Source organism: Talpa occidentalis, unplaced genomic scaffold (genome assembly GCF_014898055.3).
Source record: "Talpa occidentalis isolate TD23 unplaced genomic scaffold, MPIMG_talOcc4v2.1 talOcc4.10, whole genome shotgun sequence".
NCBI lineage: Eukaryota > Metazoa > Chordata > Mammalia > Eulipotyphla > Talpidae > Talpa > Talpa occidentalis.
In genome coordinates, this window is record NW_023600993.1 from 97,154,798 (window position 1) to 97,173,875 (window position 19,078).

Consider the following 19,078-nt stretch of genomic DNA (forward strand, 5'->3'; position numbering starts at 1 on the left):
CGAGAGAGAGGCTGCGGGGTTCCTAAAAAGCGACAAGGGAAAACCAGAACTGCAAATCCCTTTGTGCTTTCTTTTCCCTTGGCTCTGTGGGGAGGAGCAGGGGAGCGGAGCTGCGTGTGCTGGAAACACCACTTCTGGGAGCCGTGGTGTCCCTGGAGCTGGCGGGGCTCCAGCAGCATCCTTTATCGTCCTGCACCAGGCAAAAGCGAGAGAGAATCGGCAGAATCACCAGGCTCATTCTGAGAAGTCCAGACCCTGAGCCATGGACAAGGGTCAGAAGTGAAGGAAAAAGAATGGCGAGGAGAGGAACAGCGTTCCACACCCATCCTCTGGTTTTGTTTATTATTAAGTAGAACATTTCAGGAAGCGCTAAGCTTCTTAAAAAATAAAAACCCTACATTTACTGAATACCTGTCGCTAGGCTAGGCTTTCTTTTTTAATATTATTTGATCCTCACAATTCTGAGATGTGGGGATGATTAATTTTTGTTTAGAGATGGGGAAACTGAAGCTGGAAAAGATGGGGTAACCTGCTGAGGGCGGAGACCTCGCGTGCAGTCAAGCCGGGATCTGAACTCTCCTGCACTCACCCCTACCCGGTACACAGCACATTGCTGGTCCAGACTTAGTGTCCATCCAATAATTACTAATTGAGCTTTTACTTCAATCAGAGCAGGGAATATACAAATGATTGGTCCCTATACCCAGAGAGCTCAAAGTTTAAAATGGAAGACATAATAGGAATTATGACATTCTTTTATGTCTATGTAATCACCATAGGTACAACCAGATTATCTGACCCATCAGAGGAGAAAGCATCTAATTCTGCCTGGCACCATGGTGGTTAGGAAGATTGAGGGAAAGGTCACTTTATCCTGAAGGCAAGGAAAGTCACAATGGATTTCAAGCAGGAGCATGACATGACCAGGAGGGAATCATAGGAGGAACTCCAGCAATGGCGTGGAAGAGGAGATGAACGCATGAACAAGCGGACCAGCAGCTTGTAAAAGCAGCACAGTAGAAAGTAGTAGGATGGGGAGACTTAACCAAGCAGAGGGCAAGAAGAGGACAGAGAGGGCAGGGGGCAGGCCCGGAGCTCTTACTCACACCTGGAGGTGAGAGATGAGCTGCCCCACAGTGATCTCCTCGGCGATCTTCTGGTACAGACTCTGGCTGTTCAGGACCATGCTCTCCAGGATGGCCAGGGACCGCTGAAGGATGGACACATCCACCATGGGCTGGCTCACGTACCCTGCAATCTAAAGCCAGACAGGGGCAAATCAGGAAGCCCAGGCCTCAGAGACCTGGACAGCCTCAGGATCTGATGCCAGCCCACGGAGGCCTCTCCCAGGCACGATGCCCACGTAGGGGCACTGTCCCCAGTGGACAGTGGCATCCAGTTTATGGCAATCCTGACCAACATGCCAGGAATTCCCTAGGCACGGATAGCTCCTTTCAAGTGGCAGTACCCGGTCAACGGTGCTGCCTCAAAATTAAAGAACTTAATCCTTTGTTTTCAAAATAAGGGCTTATGTTAAAAAGCCAAGTGTAGAAGCAGAGGATCCCACTGAACCAGGATGTCCTTTTGTGTGCATGCTCTTCTCCGCCCATACACCGCCCCCCAGACACACGGAACAGAGGAATGCTGAGGTCTTGTAACCTCTTCTCAGTCCCTTCCATAATATCTGCGACACAAGGTTACTTCACATTTGCCTGCATCTCTCTGGCTCTGGGAAATCCCCAACGTCCTTAAGTCAATGTCAGCTGAAATTCTAGGTCAGCAGATGTAGGGGAGTTCATTGGTTTCAGTTCAGTTTTCTGAATCGCCACTGCCCCTCCTTGCTCCACCTTGGCCTTTAAGTATCAGGCCATGAAATGAATGTGCTTTTCCTCTAAAGAGGAGAGTTCAGGAAGTAGGCCAGAAGACTGAGGGCTGGTACTAGCTGACTGGCTGGTGTTGTGTCAAGTCCCCCTGAGGCCAATCCCACCATGCCCACGTTCAGCTTGGTGAGCCCGGTTCCACCTTCTCAGGGCAGTTGCTAAGAGGAGCCCTGGGAAGATCAGAGCTGGAGAATGTAGAATGTGGCCTCATGGGACAGAGGGCAGATCCTCACCAGAATGTCTGTGCTGCCTGCAATCCCACCTAAGCCTGAGAATACTGAAAACTGAGGGAGAAGAGAAAGAACACGGGAGCCTCACCTGCTTAATAAAGGTGATTGAAACCATGTCCCAGGAGACAATGCCATGGTCCATGAGTTCTAAGAAGGCAGTCAGGGTGAATGCCAGCATTTCACTGTAGCTGAGACGTGCAAAAAACACACAGAATAACACAAAGATTCAGAGTCAGCGAACACAGGTATGAAGGCGCCTACAATGGGGGGGGGGGGTTTCCATGTGAGCACCCCATGGGAAACAGGGACACGACAGCGCACACCTAGCCAGGTGAGGGGCAGGTTCCATCCAGGCATCCGCGGTTAGGAGAAAAGAGTACAAGCTCTGGGGATGGGCTCAATTCCTGTTCAACTGTTTACTGATGTGCAAATTTTATCTTTCCAAACTTTAATTTCTTCCTCTGTAAAATCGAGTTAGTCTCACTGTGTTAACCTCACTGGGTTGAGGCTCATGAGGGCAAGATGACAATGGACACACAGCTTTTACTAAAGAGCAGCCAGAGAGTAAGGATTAAAATGCTTCCCTCCTCTTTTTATATATTTAATCCTTTATGCATCTGTGTAGTGCTTTATAATTAGCAAACTATTTAAACTTCCATTTATGAAGCATGTTCAGGCCCTTTTTCACGAATAATACTCATGACAACACAGCAAGGGATTACCCCCCTTCAAAGAGGAGGAGGAGGGGCGGCCCATCCAGTCCTGCACTCTCAGGGGATGGTGGAACCCTGGGCCAGGCGGGCGGCAGCAGGGGCGTCAGGATTCAGTGCAGCTGGAAATCCAAGACTTAAAACAAATGCCCAAGATTAGTGGGTTGGTTGGGCTGAAAATTTCAACAGCTGATCCAGAACCACCGGCTGAAAGATTTCTGACTCCCTCTCTGCTAGTTTACACTCCTCAGGCTTAGAAGGCAAATGAAACATCTGTTTATTCACTGCTGATCACGACAAGGCAGTTTCCGCCTCATCTCAGCCGGGAGGATCGTGAAGATGGCATATCAGAGTTCTGGATGTCCTCGTCCCGTGACAGTGGGTGGTGAGGAGGTGGTGAATGTGGGGTAACCTACAGTAAATACATGAGTGTGGAGGGAGTGGTGAGGGAGGGGCGGGGTGGTTAGGAACAGACGTCTCTTCTAGTGGATAATGGACAGCCCGACACTAACTGCCCTGAGGCCAATCATTTCCCATAAACCAACAGGCTCTGACCTCTACCTTCCTGCCGCTCGGAACCCCTCATTTAACTCACTTGACACAGAACTGTTCTCTGCTGCCACTTAGCGCATGAGAACCCAGCTGGATGGTAAGATAAAGGACAACAGTGCTTAGACCCCTCGGGGTGGACCCTCGAGCTTGGTGCACTGCTCGATATGCAGAAGGTGCTCAATACATTCGTTTCACTGGAAATGAGAGTAAGATGCCAGCAAAAGCAGTGGCTTCCTGAAGACCCTGGAACAAGACCTCAGTCATACTCACTGGGACAGGAGCTTGGTTCCACTTTCCACAAGCCGCGTCAGCACAACGATGCCCTCCATGTTGATGAACTCGGTGGCAAAGGTCACATCCGCTGAGAGCTTGGCCAGCTCCTTCATGGCATCCAGCCGGGTGTCCATGTTGGATGACTGGGTCCTCTCCATCAGCTGGCGTGCAGCCCGGGACTGCGAGACCAGGGACAAGATCTCTGCCACCCGCTCCGTGCGGCAGGTGACTGCTCTGTGGAGAGCCCCAGGGCCTTTCTGGGGATACCTGAGCCCAAGGCAGAACTATTCCTTTGCACTGCTTAGAAGCTGCTAAATAAATGTTTACTGGAGCAATCAGGGAATTATCAGCAGGCCCAGGCCAGTGTATAGCTACCTGTATCCTTTCTGGGCCACTCTGGCCTGTGGAAGAGAGTGAAAGATCTGGGAGGTGACAGTGCACCAGCTGCGCAACCAGCCATGTAAGTTACAGAACGACTATCAGTCCATGGAGGAGAGGTTTCTACCAATTACAGCTGACAGACAGCAGAAGGGCTGTCTCTGGGAGGATTCAACCCTGGGAGAACCTGATGGCCAGAGATGCTAAGCCAGGGTCCCTGCAGCGGGTGGAGAACTTAACCAGATGATCTTTAAGATGCTTTCAATCCAAAACTGACCTTTTTTTTTTTTAACTTTCTCTCACAGTCCTTATTTCTCAAAGTGGTAATCCTGGGAATGTCTCACAGTCCTTATCATGACTTCTCAAAGTGATAATCCTGGGAAAGTTTAAGATCATCAAGAGCTGGAAGCAGCTAATTTCAGAGTTTTCTGAAAATAGTGGCCTCTGAAGACTCACCCCCACCCCCACCCCAAACCAGCACAGGGACTTTCCTCACAGGATGCTGCCTCCTGGGGGAAACACCGCTGGGCCTTCCTCCCGTGCGCTCAGGTCTTGTCCTGTGCTGAACATGATAACCTTATAGTCAGTGCCTCACAACTTACTGCTTCATCATTCTCTATTTTTTGTGCTAATTTACCGTTCTCCGCCGTGAAGGAAGACCCCGGGGAGAGGAACACTCTGGTCTTCTTAATTTTTTCTGACAGTGCTAAGTTCCCACTGCTGGCCCAAGGTCAGGCCTGTTCATACCCCTCCCCCTCTGGTGCCCCTTTTATTACAAAGATGTACAAAGATGGCCCTTTAACAGCATGCTGCGCTCGATGGTACAGAAATCCTCCAGTGTCTCGACAGACCAAGGAGGAAATGTGCGCCCCGAGAAAAGGTCACAGGATAGAACGGTCGGAAGAGCACTGGTCTACATCGCACGGAGAGACTGCCAGCTCCAAATGTTAATTTTTCCTCCCGAGACAGCATTTCTGGGCTGCTGCCTCCTGCTCCAGAGATGTGCCTCTGAGAAAGTCAACGACTCCTTGCAAGAGGTCTGTAAAACGCATCGGCACTTACATAAAAGTGAGTAATCCCAGACTGTCACATTAAATTAGCAGAGCTTGGGGGGGAGTGAAGTCCCTGAGATGAGAAGAGGTCTGAAGAGAGGGAAGCAGACAATGGAAAGAATACAGGCTCAGAGTCAGACAGACCAGGCTTTGAGAGTCGGTTCTGCCACATTTTCAGCTGTGTGACAAGGGGCAGGTTATGTAACTTTGCTGAGTCTCAGTTTCCTTGTCTGCAAAATGGGATCCTCAAGAGTACCCATCTCGAAGGGTATCTGTCAGGATTAAATGACACAGTCTGTGCAAAGTGTATACTGGATACACTTGTTCGGTAAATTTCAGCTGTTATACTCCCGTCTCACAAATGACCCAGACACTCCCTGCACCCCAAAACAGGTGCTATTGTGCCCGTCATTTTCTGGCAGTCCTCCTACATATGTCTCCAGATTCTGTCCACATCAGCCATCTTCTTTGGGGGTCAAGCAATTGAAGTAAATCCCTTCACCTGGGCTTTGGGTTCCTCCTGTCATGACCCAGCAAGGTCCTGTTCCTTAATGACCCCTCTTTCCTGCACCTTCAACCTTCTCTTCTACCTTAATGTCATTTTATGGACACACAGAAGCTGCAGCAGCAAGCACCAGGTCTGCAGGCAGCAGGACCTGGGGAAATAAGGGGCTGGAATTCAAGGAAGACCTTTCGCTGAGAAAGAAGCTTCCTCAAATTGCTTGGGTTTTTGAAACACAGGAATGTTTCGACTCTTTTCGAAATGCATGTCTGCTCGACTCTACATCCCCAAGTCACTACCTCTCTATGCACTTCCCTTAGTAACCACGAAATGTGGTCAACTCAAGGTCCTCCTCACCTTTCTTCAACTCAACTCATGATGATATGGGTGTCACCTCGTCACCCACCACACTGCTTCCGCGCTCACTGGTACCTCACACCTTCCGGCCAGCAAACAACCTTTTCTTTCCTCAGTTTACTTTCTCTCTTCCTCGCTGCAGACACTTCCTCTCCGGACACTCTCCCTGCCCTGAGCAGTGACTGCTTCAGGCTTGTGGTTTTCTACCCTTCTGGCTGCCTCCTCAGTAAGGAAGCAACCTTGAAGGGCTGCTCTTGCAGACACCAGGGGGTCATCTTAGATTGTCCCCTTTCCTCCTGCACCTGGCCCGGCGTATCTCTGTCACACCCAGGTTACCTCCCAGCTACTCTTTCTGCCCATTCTGCCGGTGCCATTGCCATTCGCCTGCACAGGCTGTCGACATTTCCCATTAGCGTCTTAAAGATTCCTCCTACTACCAACCTTCCTTTTTTTAGCCCATCTTCACACTGTCACTGAAGTGATTTTTATAAAATATATATTGGGCCTCCCCACTGGCGCAGCGGTTGAGCGCTGGGTTGCGAAGCTGCCCGCAGCCTCTGCGGCGCCGGTTCGATCCCCGGCTGCTCCCCGGCCACCGGAGGAGGGTCCCACATGGCACGCAGACCTCTTCCGCCACCTGCTGCTCCCCTCAGCAGTGTACTTCAGTCCTTCTGCCTGCTCTGCTCCCCGCTCTGGCTCTGGTGAATTCTCTCACCCTCCCGCGCTTCTGACTGTACCCAGTGCTTGTATGAATAAATAAATAAATCTTAAAAAAAAAAATAATAAAAAAATAAAATAAAATATATATTGTGTTTACAATGTACCTTCCTGCAAAAATCTTTCAATGTTTCCATGTTGCCCCTGGACAAAGTCCAAGCACAATCAGGTGCCCTCACAGGGCCTTGGGTGCCCTCACACCCAGCATCTCCCTGAATGCCACAGCCCAGCCACCCAGCGCTCCTATCCCCCCTCCCCATGGAGATGTCTCTCTGTTCAGAATACTTATTTTCTTTCTCCAGTTCCTTCCTGCTTACTCGTCCACATCTGGCCTAAAGTGTCTCCTTCTCTGGGAGGGTTTTCTGGAAACTCTCAGGGTGAGCTAGGAGCTCCTTCTCTGAGTTCCCACACCTCCCTAAGCAACCTTCTCTCAAGTCCTGAGAGATGCCCTAGACTGTATTTGTTTGTTTGCTCCCAACTAAGCTATGAAAACAAATACTGACTTTTCAGCCTCCATAGTCTGTTTCTAGAACGGGTTAGGCCCACAGCAGGTGCTCGCCTGTGGCTGTTAAATAATGGGGCTGCCCAGGAAAGCAGAATACCTACCGGGGAGATGGCCAGCTGCAAGATTGTCCCATTCTTAATGTCACTGCGAGTCTGGGGCAGAAAGAGAAAAAAGTAAGCACTTCCATTTCTTAAGTGGTTGTCACTGAGACCTTCCACTCGGGCCCTTTTTCCCTGCTTGTTCCTTGGCAAAGAACTTCTAAGACCTGACTTTTCAGTCTCCATAGTCTCAGTTTCTAGAACAGGGTCAGATCCATGGTAGGTGCTGACTCCCAGGAAGTCTAGAGGGGAGAACTAGGGCTAGTCTCCCTCATCTGCCCAGGAATCAGCTCTTTACCCCATAAATGGAAGAACCCTAATTTGGCAGAGCAAGTAGTGCCCTCTCCTTGGGAGGGCCTCCTCCCTACTGACCTGCTCGGTGATGTAGAGCTGGGGGCCGTCCGCATAGCGCAGGGTGTAATACTCCGGGTTTGGCAAGGACCACCTGGCAAGAGAGAAGCAGGAGAGCCCATGTGGCCATTCCTCTGGGCTGTAGAAAGCTGCAAAGAAATACTTTTCAGTAGAATTGCTTAAGGAGTTGAGTGGTCTATCTGGAGCACAGAGGAAAAACGCCAAAGAATTAGGATGAGATGTTAAATAAAGCACTTTATCGGCCACTCGTACAGGCTGGCACCTCAGGAGGCGGGACATAGGAGGAAGCACGGTCCCAGCTGCCACCAGGAACTCAGACAGGGCACTTCTGGATGTAAAGGAAAGACTGAAGTTGTCTGGAGATCTTAGGGACATCCTCACTGGCTCTACTTCCTGTAAGACAATGACCCCCCCAACCCCCTCACTGGGGCCCAGCTAACTGGAGGCCTTCAGCAGGATTCCTCTCCCGGTCTGGTGGTGCTCCTTTAGTTGGTGGCCTGCCCTTGTCCAAAATGAGGGCAGTGACAACTTACCCATCACAAACTTCTTTGATGATAGATCCCAAGGGCCGTTTCTGAAAGAGAGAGAGACCCTTCACCAGCAGGCACACCGACTCATGCCTGGCTCCGCAAGGGGCTGCCAAGCAGGCCCAACCAGGGGCCCAAGCATGGACGTTTTCCCTGATGGCGTCTGTTGAAGAGGACACCTTCCCTAAGCCAAGCTAACTGACCTTCCAGAGGGTGGGACTGGCCTTAGCCTTCTCACTGCTATTTCTACTCCCGATGCCAGAGGTCTTCTCCCTGAAGACAGCCTCTGCCATCACACCCTGACCCCGCTCCTGCATCGCAGCTTCTCATCTCGGGAGCTTACCTGGTCGATTTCAAGGAGCTGAGCATTAGCACCTGGCCACTCGATGGCCACTTTGACGATGTCTGATGGCGGAGGCATCGTTTCCAATGGGCCCTGCTTCCCCAAGACACACACACAGACACCGCTGCCTGGGGAGAGAATCAGCAAGAGGGGGGTGGGGCGGGGAGGGGAGTCACTCAGTTTGCCTTCATCATCCCCTTGCCAATGATTCTGAAGACTCAGAAGATAGACAGTGTCCAAAGTAACACCTGGAACTACATGGTTGGAATTTTTCTAGATCACCCCACAACCTCTTGGCTTTCTGTCTCTTTAGAGTAAATCAGCAAGGAGAAATGGGACGGACCTATCTATCAGTTGCAGATCAGCCAGGAGCAAGATCTGCCAATGTGACCCCTCAGTGTAAGGGTCGAGAGGACTCCGCGGTAGAAGAGCATATTTACTGCACACTCCTGTCTTGGGACCTGGAGGAGACGCATATGTTCTGAGGCAGATAAGAATAGACACAGCCTTTTCTTGGTTGAGCAGTCAGCTGAAGGAGCCAGCCGCTCCTGCCTGCAGCCATCCCAAGATCCCGGTGTCAGCAGGGCCCGGCCACATGCTCCCTTGCCGCCTCCCTAGTTACTGCTGCCGCTCCTTCCCCCTCAAAGGACACAATGTGGAGCCTCATTTGTGTGGGATGAGGCGAGTTCAGAAAACTGGGAAGAGAACTGGGACAGGAAATGCTATTTTAGTCCCTCTCCCCGAGGGCAAGGGCTGCTGAGAGCTCCAGGGCAGGGAGGAGAGGAGCCCCCCACACCAAGGCGCTTCTCCGGGAGCACGGGCTTTGGAGGTACCTCTGGCCCCCTCCCCCCGCTTCTCTCCAAAATGAAGAATAAATCATTTTGAACAAGTCTGGAAGATGGGCCCATGTGACTGGTCTCCTAGGCAACCAGCCGAGCTTAGTGGTACTCCAAGCAGTAGCTAAAGCGTTTTCTCTCCAAGGTCTGATGAAGGGAAGTCACTCGGCTGATGGATTATTTCAATGTATATTTACACGACTTGCCTACAGGTTCAGGAGAGCCTCTCTCTTAATGAAAAAGACCTTTCTCCTGCGTCCTCCAGGTTTAACCACTCAGCTGCAATTGCTACCCGATGGAGACCGCCCGCCTGCCCAAGAACACGCCGTGGAGCTGTTGCTAGGCTGTCACCCATGCACCGATCAATCTTTCAGCCCAACCACAGATGTCACTTCTCACCATCTTTGGTATAAACCTCTTTGGTGAAAGGGTAGAGAAGTCCCTTCCCCTAAACCCACAGGTCTCAGAAAAAGGGGAGGCTTCATGACCATTTCCTGATGAGGCTGCCTGCTTCACAAGGCAACTGTCAAAAGGACAGTATTTCCAAAATGTGACAGTGTGAGAGAGATGGTTTTTGAGCTGCTTCCACTGCTCTGTTGAGTTCTCCCAGCGGCCTCACGAAGTAGGCAGAATAAGGTTATCATCTCCACTTCAAGATGACAAAACTGGAGCTCGGAGGTGGGTTTAACTGCCCAGGTTCACCCAGCTAATAAGCAGCAGAGGAGACAGAACCAGGACTGACTTGGGTGGTGTTCTTCCCTCCTCCCGAGCCCACCTGAGTTTCTGCTCATTGCGACTAAATCACACCTAACGGCGCCGAGGGGGCTGCCTGCGGCCCGAAGCCCTACCACTTCTGCAGCTCCAGGCAGAATTGGTCCTGTTCCCAGACACAAACCTCTGAAAAGAAACTGGTCCCATCAAACAACGTCTAGTTGAAACGCTCTGCTCCGGGGACACAGCAGAGCTGGGTGCTACCACGAGCCCCTGGCTGCCTTGGCAGGCATCTGTATCCAAATCGGCCGATCTGCCATAATTAGGAGATGTGACCGTGCAGCCGTGAGACGAGTTCTAAGCACTGACATGTTTACATAGAGTAAAACACGCAGCACTTAAGCATACATGTGCGTGCACACGCGGGAATATCTGCTCATGCACACACGCGCCTCCCTGTTACCAGCACTCAGAACAAGATTTGCATCCCCAGAAAATCCCTTCGCAGCTCCTTCCAGGCCACCCACCACCCCTGCAAGAAGCTTCCTAACGGTTTCCATCCCCGTGCCTTGGGCCGGCCTGTCCCTACTTCACACCCGCTCCCACAGGGCTGGGCGCACGGCTCTCACACCATTGGCTCTTTGTTCCGTTTCTGCTTCGAGGAGACAGTGCAGGCACAAAAGGAAGAACGCTGGCCTGGGACGCTCCCTTCTGAAGAAAGTGACCGGACTCGCTCTCTGCTGGTACTGAAGGAGCCTCTCCCCAGCCCCGCCACAGCTGATGGGGCCGGGCGAAGCCGCCACCTTAGCCGGGCTACTCTAATTCTTCCTCTTGAGCTTAAAGGCCCAGTCTAAGGGCACTGGCGGGCCCCAGGGGTGGGGCAGAAAGGTCGCAGCGTCAGAGCAGGTACCGCGGTGAGCCAGAGGTGAGAGCAGCAGACCCCCGAGCCCTCAGAGGAAGCTGCTGTGCGGGAAGAATCAGCGGCGGGTAGACAACGGAAGGCCAGAAGCCTGAACCACCGCCCCACGGAGAGACGTAAAGCCCACAGTCTGCTGACTCTGCAGGCTCCCCGGCGGTACTTCGCAAGGGGGGCTGCCTGCTGTCCCCTCACCTCCTGCCAACAAACCGCCTTTAAATCAAACCAGCCTGTGTTTCTGCTCATGGCAGCTAAAACTTAGCCTCCATCTCAGATCAGCCCCCAAATGGAAAGACCTCTTCAATGGAGATCTGATCAGACAGCAGCGTGCGGGGCATGGCGGCACTGAGCAGGCCCTTAATCAACACCTGCTGCACAATGAAGCGCAAACCCTTCCAGGTAATCTGGTTTGCTTAAAACAGCCCAGCGATGTGGGAACTTCACAGGAGCACCGTACGTGCATGGCAGGCCCAGGCTGTGCAGACAGCCTGTTCGGAGCTGCCCCATGTTTCCACACCATTGTAATAGTTGATGCTCGCAAGTACCCTAGAAAGCACCCCCACCATTTTACAGGAGATCCAATGGGAGCTCAAATGACTTCAGCAACTTGTCCTTTCAAAGCATCCTTCCCACCCCTCTAGCCCCATCACTCTCCAAGAGAGACAGAAATCACCCGAGCACCGGACCTCAAGGTCTTAGGACTTCAAAGTCAGCTCTCCTCTCAACAGTGTTTCTTTGATGCCGCTGATTAACCCGCTCACAATTACACGGTGCTGAGGCACTGCTGTTCTGAGGGTTTCATGTATATTAATTTATTTAATCCACACAGCAACCCCAGGTAGTATATCATTATCCCCTTTTACAGATAAGGAAATGGAGACACAGAAATGTCAAGTCCACGCTCAGCCTCATAATTAAGTGGCACAGCCTGGATCTGGGCCAAGACTGGTAGTGTCTGAAGCCACATGAAAGTGGGTAGTGCTCTACCTGGCCCACGGCAGGTGGTGATGGAAGTTTTTGGTTTGCTGTACCTTAAGCCAAAGCAGACTGAAGTCAAGAGGCGCATGTAACAAAACTCCCTTCTTTTAACAGGTAACGAGACCCCGCTGCCTGACCAAGGCAATCCATGCCTCCTCCTGTGGCCTTGAGTCCTTCACAGTCTAGCCAGATCTCCCTGGACCACCTGTTATGTAAATGAAGGGGGCCACATTCTCCTCTGACTGATCAGAAAGTTCCTATTCAAGCAGTAAAGCCCAGCTCAGACATCACGTCCTTTCTGTCCCATTCTTAGCTTCCCTCTGTCCCCATCCCTTCATCTAGCAAAATGAGGTAGGACAGGGGCCTCTGTGTCCTCTGCATTCTGGTCACGCCTCCACCAAGGCTCCTGCCCAATCCACTGTGTACTCACACCTTTCCCTTCTTCACCAGCCCCACCTCCAGGGCAGTACAGCCCTGCGGTCTCTCTACCTAGCAGAGCGCTTAGCTCAGAGTCAAGGCTGGGTAAGCACCTGTATCTGCTCAAATCCAACTTCCTCAACTCCTCCCAAGCAGGGCTGGCTCTGACTGCAGAGGGACTGGCATGAATCGTTCTGGTTGTCTAATGTCCCCTCCATGTCCCACCACCTTCCAAAGATCCACTGTTTCCATTACTTAAAGTTCTATATTCATACCTAACATTAGAACACATCTCACTAGGAAATCAGATCTGACACCCCCCGACTCTAATTGAAAGAGAGGGGAAACATCCCTCTGCTTTTCTCCCCATGGAGACATCAGGAGATGGGAGGGTGGAGTAAGTCTCCTGATATTTCCAAGATAAAGGATTTCCTTGTGGGGAAACCCTTCCAGCACTTATTTGCTTACTCTTTTCATTTTCGAAAGGAAGTGGAAATTAGGTCGAAGCAATCCAGTAACATTGCAAAATTCTCAGGGTTATTAATAGCCTCTTACTCCACCACTAAGCAGCACTATAGAATTCAACCACAGACAGCCAGGACAGGGAGCTGTAGTTCCATGCCCAGGCCCAGGAGGCCAGGAACTAATACACCCTTTCCAGAGTGAACCCCTCTACCTAGTAACCTCCCAACCCGTGGCGCATTACAGAGACGATGATGATTCCGCAAACTCAAAATGCCTCCAACAGGAGAGAGACACAAGTTGATCTGAAGAAGATAATTTCACTGTCAGGCATGAGACTGTATGTCCAGGTTTTCAGAGGCAAAGCTGGGAAAATAACAGACAAGTAGGAAAGTCAGTGTCTCCACTGGCACATCCTCTGAGTGGCTTCCGGAGGTGGACCTCCTGTTACTTAAATGAAGGAGGCCACGTTCTCCTCCGACTGACCAGCAGTGCTCCTATTTCAGCAGTAAAGCCTGGCTCAGACATCACTTTCTTTCTGTGCCATTCCTGGCTTCCCTCTGCTCAGAACCTTACACAGGGCCCTGGAGCTTTTCAATCACGCTTGTGGCTGCTCCAGCAGAGCAGATTCTGCAGGCAGGATGGCCCATCTTGGCCCATCTTAAGAAAGGAAGTGAAAGATGATCTCTTTCCATTAGTAAGGAATTCAGAATGAAGACCACAAGTTTCCGCTCCCTCCTCCCCCCTATGCTTTTAAGGATAAGGATTGAGGGTGCTTTTGTTCTCTACCTTTGCTTTTGATTCTGTGGAGAAGACTTGGGTGAATTAGGTTTTTGTTTCTACAACAGAACACACCACACCAGGAAGGCAACCAGCCGTCACACCCTCCTTCTAATCAGCACCACCATCTCAAAAGAGGTTCTCCCTCTGATTCTTCTCATCTCAGACATGACTCAGCTTCCCTTAGTTCAGACCACAGAATGAGGATGAGGCTCTAACGGACAGTAGAGAGGGATTTGGTGGGCAGAGATTCAGATTGCAACGAGTACTAGAAACGCCAAGAAGGACCATCACTGGCTTCTCCTCCCCACTGGTCCCAACAGCGGCTGAGGGTTCTCCTGTTTGTTGGATCCTGGGTGGATCCCAAGACTCATAGGTTAAAAGTCACTCACTTAGGTAGAGCCTGAGGTATGCTGAGCAGAGTATGGGAACAGACGGACTGCCAGGGCTTCGGCCCCCAATACCTAGGTGAAAAGGGTCCAGGCCTCCACTCGTCCTGCCCAGAAAGCTGGGCAGGACCCACACTGACAGATGGAATAAACCCTGCAGCAGAGCCTGGGCTTGGTCAGTCCCACCTCGACTGGCCTGCAGACTTGTTACCCTGGGCGGGCCAACTACCGGCCTCCAGGGCCTCCACATCCACACGTTTGCTTGCTATTATCCCTTCCGCTCTGTGCCAAACTTCTCAAGCTTTTAAGTCACAGCTCAGAAAACCTTCTCTCTGCCCTCTCATCTAGGCCATCATCTCTACACACTGCCCCAGTCCCACTGACCTCTGGTTGCCCAGGAGCAATTTTTTCTCTTGCAACTGGACGTGCTCTCTGCACACCTGGGCGCCGCAAGACTGCACGCTGTCACCCTCTCCAGTTCAGACCCAAGGTTGTTGGGCAGGTCACACACATGCAATCACACATGCTGAAGTCTGAGACACAGACTCTAGACCGTGGTTCTCAGCCTCTCACAACCTCTACACCCACCTGCTCAACTCCCCTGCAATTCTCACCAATGGCCAGGACTGAGAGCCACAGCCCAGCATCATCAGCAACCTGGTGTGGACACCCCATCTACTCCTCCCCAGCCTGCAGCACAGAACCTCCCACACAGCTATGCCCGTGGAACCCCACACCGAAAATACCCTCCAAGGTGCCCCAGACCTTTAAAATACTAATGACAGAAAACCTTCCATCATCCAATCCCTAAGTGCAGTAATGGAGGAGGGAGACTTAGAAGGGGTCAGTGTTTACAGAAACAAACTGAGATGGAAAATGCACAGGAACTTTAGGAAACTTTCCCTTCAGCAGGCTACAGGGCTGCAACAGGACAGCAGCCTTGTGGGGACCCGGGGTGTGGGGAGGGAAAGAGTCCTGGGTTAGGACTGAAATCCCAGGCTGTGGGCCTGATTCTCAATACTGACCATAACAACACAGCATTGTTCTTGCTCTTGCAGTAAAATCAGGCCAAGCCCTTGCATTTTATAAAGAGGGAGCTAAGAGCTCCAGAAACTGCCAAGGCCAAAAGGACAAAAGCCTAAGGCCCCACCCCCACCCTTGGGTCAGCTCTCCCCTACAGCACCGGAACCTGGACTCTGCAGCTCTGCACAAAACTCTCTGGACCTCAGATCCTGACCAATGGGAGGAGGTTTCCAACCAGACCTTGAATGAGGCAGTTAAAGGCTTGCGCTCTGCAGGGGGGCAGACCTGGGTCTGGATCTCAGCTCTAACAAACTTTTATCTGTACAATGGGGGTTTCAATCAGTCCCAGTCTATGACTGAGCATTACATGGGATGCCTGGCACAGACTGAGCAGAACTTCAACTGTGTGAACTTGCAGAAGTTGCAAAAACCAGGTAACACATAGGGCATACAAAAGACCTATGTGCCAGGCTGACGCCTATCGATGCTGAAATGAGAGCAGAAATGTGAAGGTAATCAGGGAGAAAAATGGACAGAAAAGGCAGAGCACTGTAGCAGATGTCCCACCCCCACCACCAGTTCCAGAGCAGTGGCCAGCATAATGCTTGGTACGTGCTAAGTGCTCAACAAATCTTTTCTAGTGACTCAAGTACAGCCAGCATGCCTGGGGGGTCATACATCCTAATGCTCAGGCAGTTAAGCAGGCAGGTAAATAAATAAGGGTGTCAATGTAGGGGCCATGGCAAGCTGCAAAGAACGACCAGCCTGGAGTTCAAATTTAACATGTTAAAGCACATCACACAGCCTGGTCTGGAGAGCCACTTTGTAGCCTCTGGCTTATCACGGATTCTGGTTCTTCATCAATGTCTTGCACTTTGCCTAACCATCCTGTGATCTGGTCTTGTCTTTCAAGCACACTGTGAGCATCCTGAAGATGAAGGTTGTGACTTAAAAGTCCCAAATAACATAAGTAGCCTAGAACAGGCCGGCCTCATGGTAGTGAGGGCCTCACTCAGTGAGCAATTTCTGGACTGAACAGCCAAACTGTTGAACTCAAGGCCAGGATTCCCAGGATCTTGGAGATCCTGGGATCTACCCAGCTCCTGGGACCAGGCTGAGTTGGTGCACACTGTGCTCAGCTGCGGAGACTGGGCGAAAAAGAATGGATCTTGGAGCTTTTTCCTTCAACGGCATCAAATATGCTTGTTCCTGAGCCACGTAGGCAGGTGGCACTGATGTATCCACATTCTTTTGACGTGGAATAAGTAAGAATATGCTATATATAGAATATGCTATATATCCCACTGTTTTCAGGAAGTTTAGACCTCACTTTCTGTATCCCCAAATTTCCCTGCTAACTCCTAGAAGCATGCTGTACGGAAAAACTAGACTCTGATTAACAGATGGGGATTCTGGTCTTAATTCTGCCTCCTCTATAACCAAACTAGGATGATCACTGGTGGGCAATGTAACTTATAGGAGCTTCATGATTTTGATTACTAAATGCAAATAACAATAATAACCTCAAAAAAAACCTGTAGGGATTAAATGGCACAGGTTAGTGTCAGGCACTTCACAGCCCCCCAGTCATGTGTGGCCATCGAACACTTGAACTGTGCCTCTTAAGAATTGAGCTGGGGGCCTCCCCGGTGGCGCAGCGGTTGAGCGCTGGGTTGCGAAGCTGCGCGCGGCCTCTGCGGCGCCGGTTCGATCCCCGGCTGCTCCCCGGCCACCAGAGGAGGGTCCCACATGGCGCGCAGACCTCTCCTGCCGCCCGCTGCTCCCCTCAGCAGTGTACTTTGGTCCTTCTGCCTGCTCTGCTCCCCGCTCTGGCTCTGGTGAATTCTCTCGCCCTCCCGCGCTTCTGACTGTACCCAGTGCATGTATAAACAAAACAAACAAAGAAACCAGCAAACAAATAAATAAAGCATGCCTCTATAAAAAAAAAAAAAAAAAAAAAAAAAAAAAAAGAATTGAGCTGGGCTATGTAAGTGTGAAACCTGTACCAAAGACTCAGATTGCACACAAAAATGTGCCATATCTCTCCAGTAACGTTTTCATATTAATTATATGTCCAAATAATATTTTGGGAAATACTAGCTTAAATAAAATATAAACATTAATTTCACCTGTTTCTTTTTACTTTTTCAATGTGGCAACTAAAAATAATTTAATCATATGTATGGCTTGCATTATATTTCTACTGGACAGCATCACTCTGGCATAGGGTGTGGCACACAAGAAGTACTCCAAAGTAAATTTTCTTTCCCCACAGGCAGACATCAGAAACCACAAGTGACACTTCCTTTCTCCTCACAAATCCCTGTCCTCTATTCACTTATTCACTGGCACTTTACAGTGCCAGCCCTGTGCAAGAGGCAGGAGACACAAAAGCAAAACCAGACACTATCTTCTTCCTCATAGATCTTATTAATATTGTCACAAATGTATGCAGAACTGCAGCTGTGCAAGTTTCTGGATGGACATGGGGTGATAAAAGAGGGGATTTGTTTGGTGGGGGACACACACACAGGGGCCAGGGATGCCTCCCCAGGAAGTGATACTTGAGTGGTAACTTGAAGGATGAAGAGCAATTTCGGGGCTCAACCAGGAGAAGTGTACAGACGGACCGCCAGAGCCTGGTATGCAGAAGGAAGCAGGGGGCGTTGAGCAAGAGGGTCTATGAGACCAGGGAGCGGTCGTGGGACCTGGGGGAGGTTCGGGGCTGACTCCAGGGGTACAAAGCGGGGCCAGTTTTAAGCAGAGGTCCCAGATCTGATCTGCATTTTGGAAAGCTCCCTGGGCTGTGGTGCAGGCAGCGGGAGAGGGGCCCGGCGCCCGTGGGCTGGACAGTCCGGGCGCTGCAACAGCCCCGGCCTGAGGCGAGCAGCCTGGACGAGTGGGCGGCGGTGGGGATGGAAGGGGGAGGCCTGGGGGCCACGGAGCCCACCCGATCGGCAGGGGCGGGGCGGGGGTGTTGAGTGGCGCGTGGCCAGCGGCGGGGCTGGGGGCGACTTCCAGAAAACCCGCGGGGCCCCCGACTAGCGCCCCAGCCCCTCCCGCCTCCCCCGGCGTGCCCGCGCCCCCGGGCTCCAGCCTCCCACCGCCTCCCTCCGGCCCAGCGCGGCCCAGACCCCGCTCCCCGCGCCCCGCCCGCCTCCTGCCCCCGAAGCAGGACCCCGAGCCCCTTCCCGCCCGGAGGCCCCGGCAGGGCCGCGACCCCGCGGGAGCCCGACAAGCCCGGGGAGCAGCCCAGGCCCGCCCTCCCCAGCCCCGCCGCCGCCCGGGCGAGGCAGGACGCGGCCGCGGGCCCCTCCCCGCGCCCCCGGCCCCATCCCGGGGCCCGCCGCGCCCCGCCGCCCGCGCCCCCCACTCACCAGGGCGCCGACCTAGGCCCAGCTCGCGCCCCGCTCCGCCGCGGCGCCTGAAACCGCCCCGCCCCGCCCTCCCGGGACCCCGCCCCACGCAGGCAGGCTCGGCCTCCTATTGCTCTGTTTCGCCGTCGCGCTGAAGCCTCTTTCCCCAATTGGGCTGTTTGCGTGTCACTCAGGAAGGGGCGGGCCCAGCTGCCGGGAAAACGCCGACGGGCCCCGCCCCCGGAGGCCCCTTAAAGACACAGGCTGCGCGAGTCCCGCGATCCCGGCTCCTCGCGCCCACCCTCCCCGGGCTGGGGGGCTGCGGGGACCGGGGTTCTCAGCAGCAGCTGCAGGTCACATTTGGCCCAGCCTGGGATTGAAGGAAAAGGCCTTGGTTCTTTGTGACAAATCAGAGGTTCTCAGGGCACAGTTGTCCTCCGGCGGCTCCCGGCTCCGTGCCCCGCAGGCTTGGACGCGCGCCCGACGCGGGGTAGCTGAGGTTTGGGGGCCGAGTGGGAGGTGACAGTCGTGGCAGAGGCTCTGAGCAGCCGCGCGGCTGCTCACCACCGAGTTGGAGCTAATTATACCGGCACCCAGGGTTGACCGTGGGCGCCGAGCAGAGGCAGAAGGGTACAGCTCAGCTGTGCTGCTGGTAGGGACCCGTGGGAGGTGGCATTTCGTCACCACACCTGCGGAGGGAACGGCCCGGGGCCC

The 19,078-nt window shown here is 52.5% G+C and overlaps 1 protein-coding gene across 2 annotated transcripts in view; it reads right to left on the bottom strand.

Annotated features, from left to right (window-relative positions):
- The window catches only part of ELMO2 (engulfment and cell motility 2), a 35,630-nt gene extending 17,197 nt beyond the window's left edge, over positions 1-18,433 (bottom strand). For both annotated transcript variants that reach the window (XM_037499775.1, XM_037499785.1), the window contains exons 1-8: positions 18,386-18,433; positions 8,497-8,624; positions 8,160-8,200; positions 7,627-7,699; positions 7,258-7,308; positions 3,643-3,824; positions 2,199-2,298; positions 1,107-1,258 (exon numbers count right to left, since the gene is read on the bottom strand). In XM_037499775.1, the coding sequence (XP_037355672.1) occupies positions 1,107-1,258; positions 2,199-2,298; positions 3,643-3,824; positions 7,258-7,308; positions 7,627-7,699; positions 8,160-8,200; positions 8,497-8,574 (677 nt within the window). In that variant the 5' untranslated portion in view covers positions 8,575-8,624; positions 18,386-18,433. The remainder of the gene's footprint in view (positions 1-1,106; positions 1,259-2,198; positions 2,299-3,642; positions 3,825-7,257; positions 7,309-7,626; positions 7,700-8,159; positions 8,201-8,496; positions 8,625-18,385) is intronic.
- Positions 18,434-19,078: the final 645 nt, after the last annotated feature.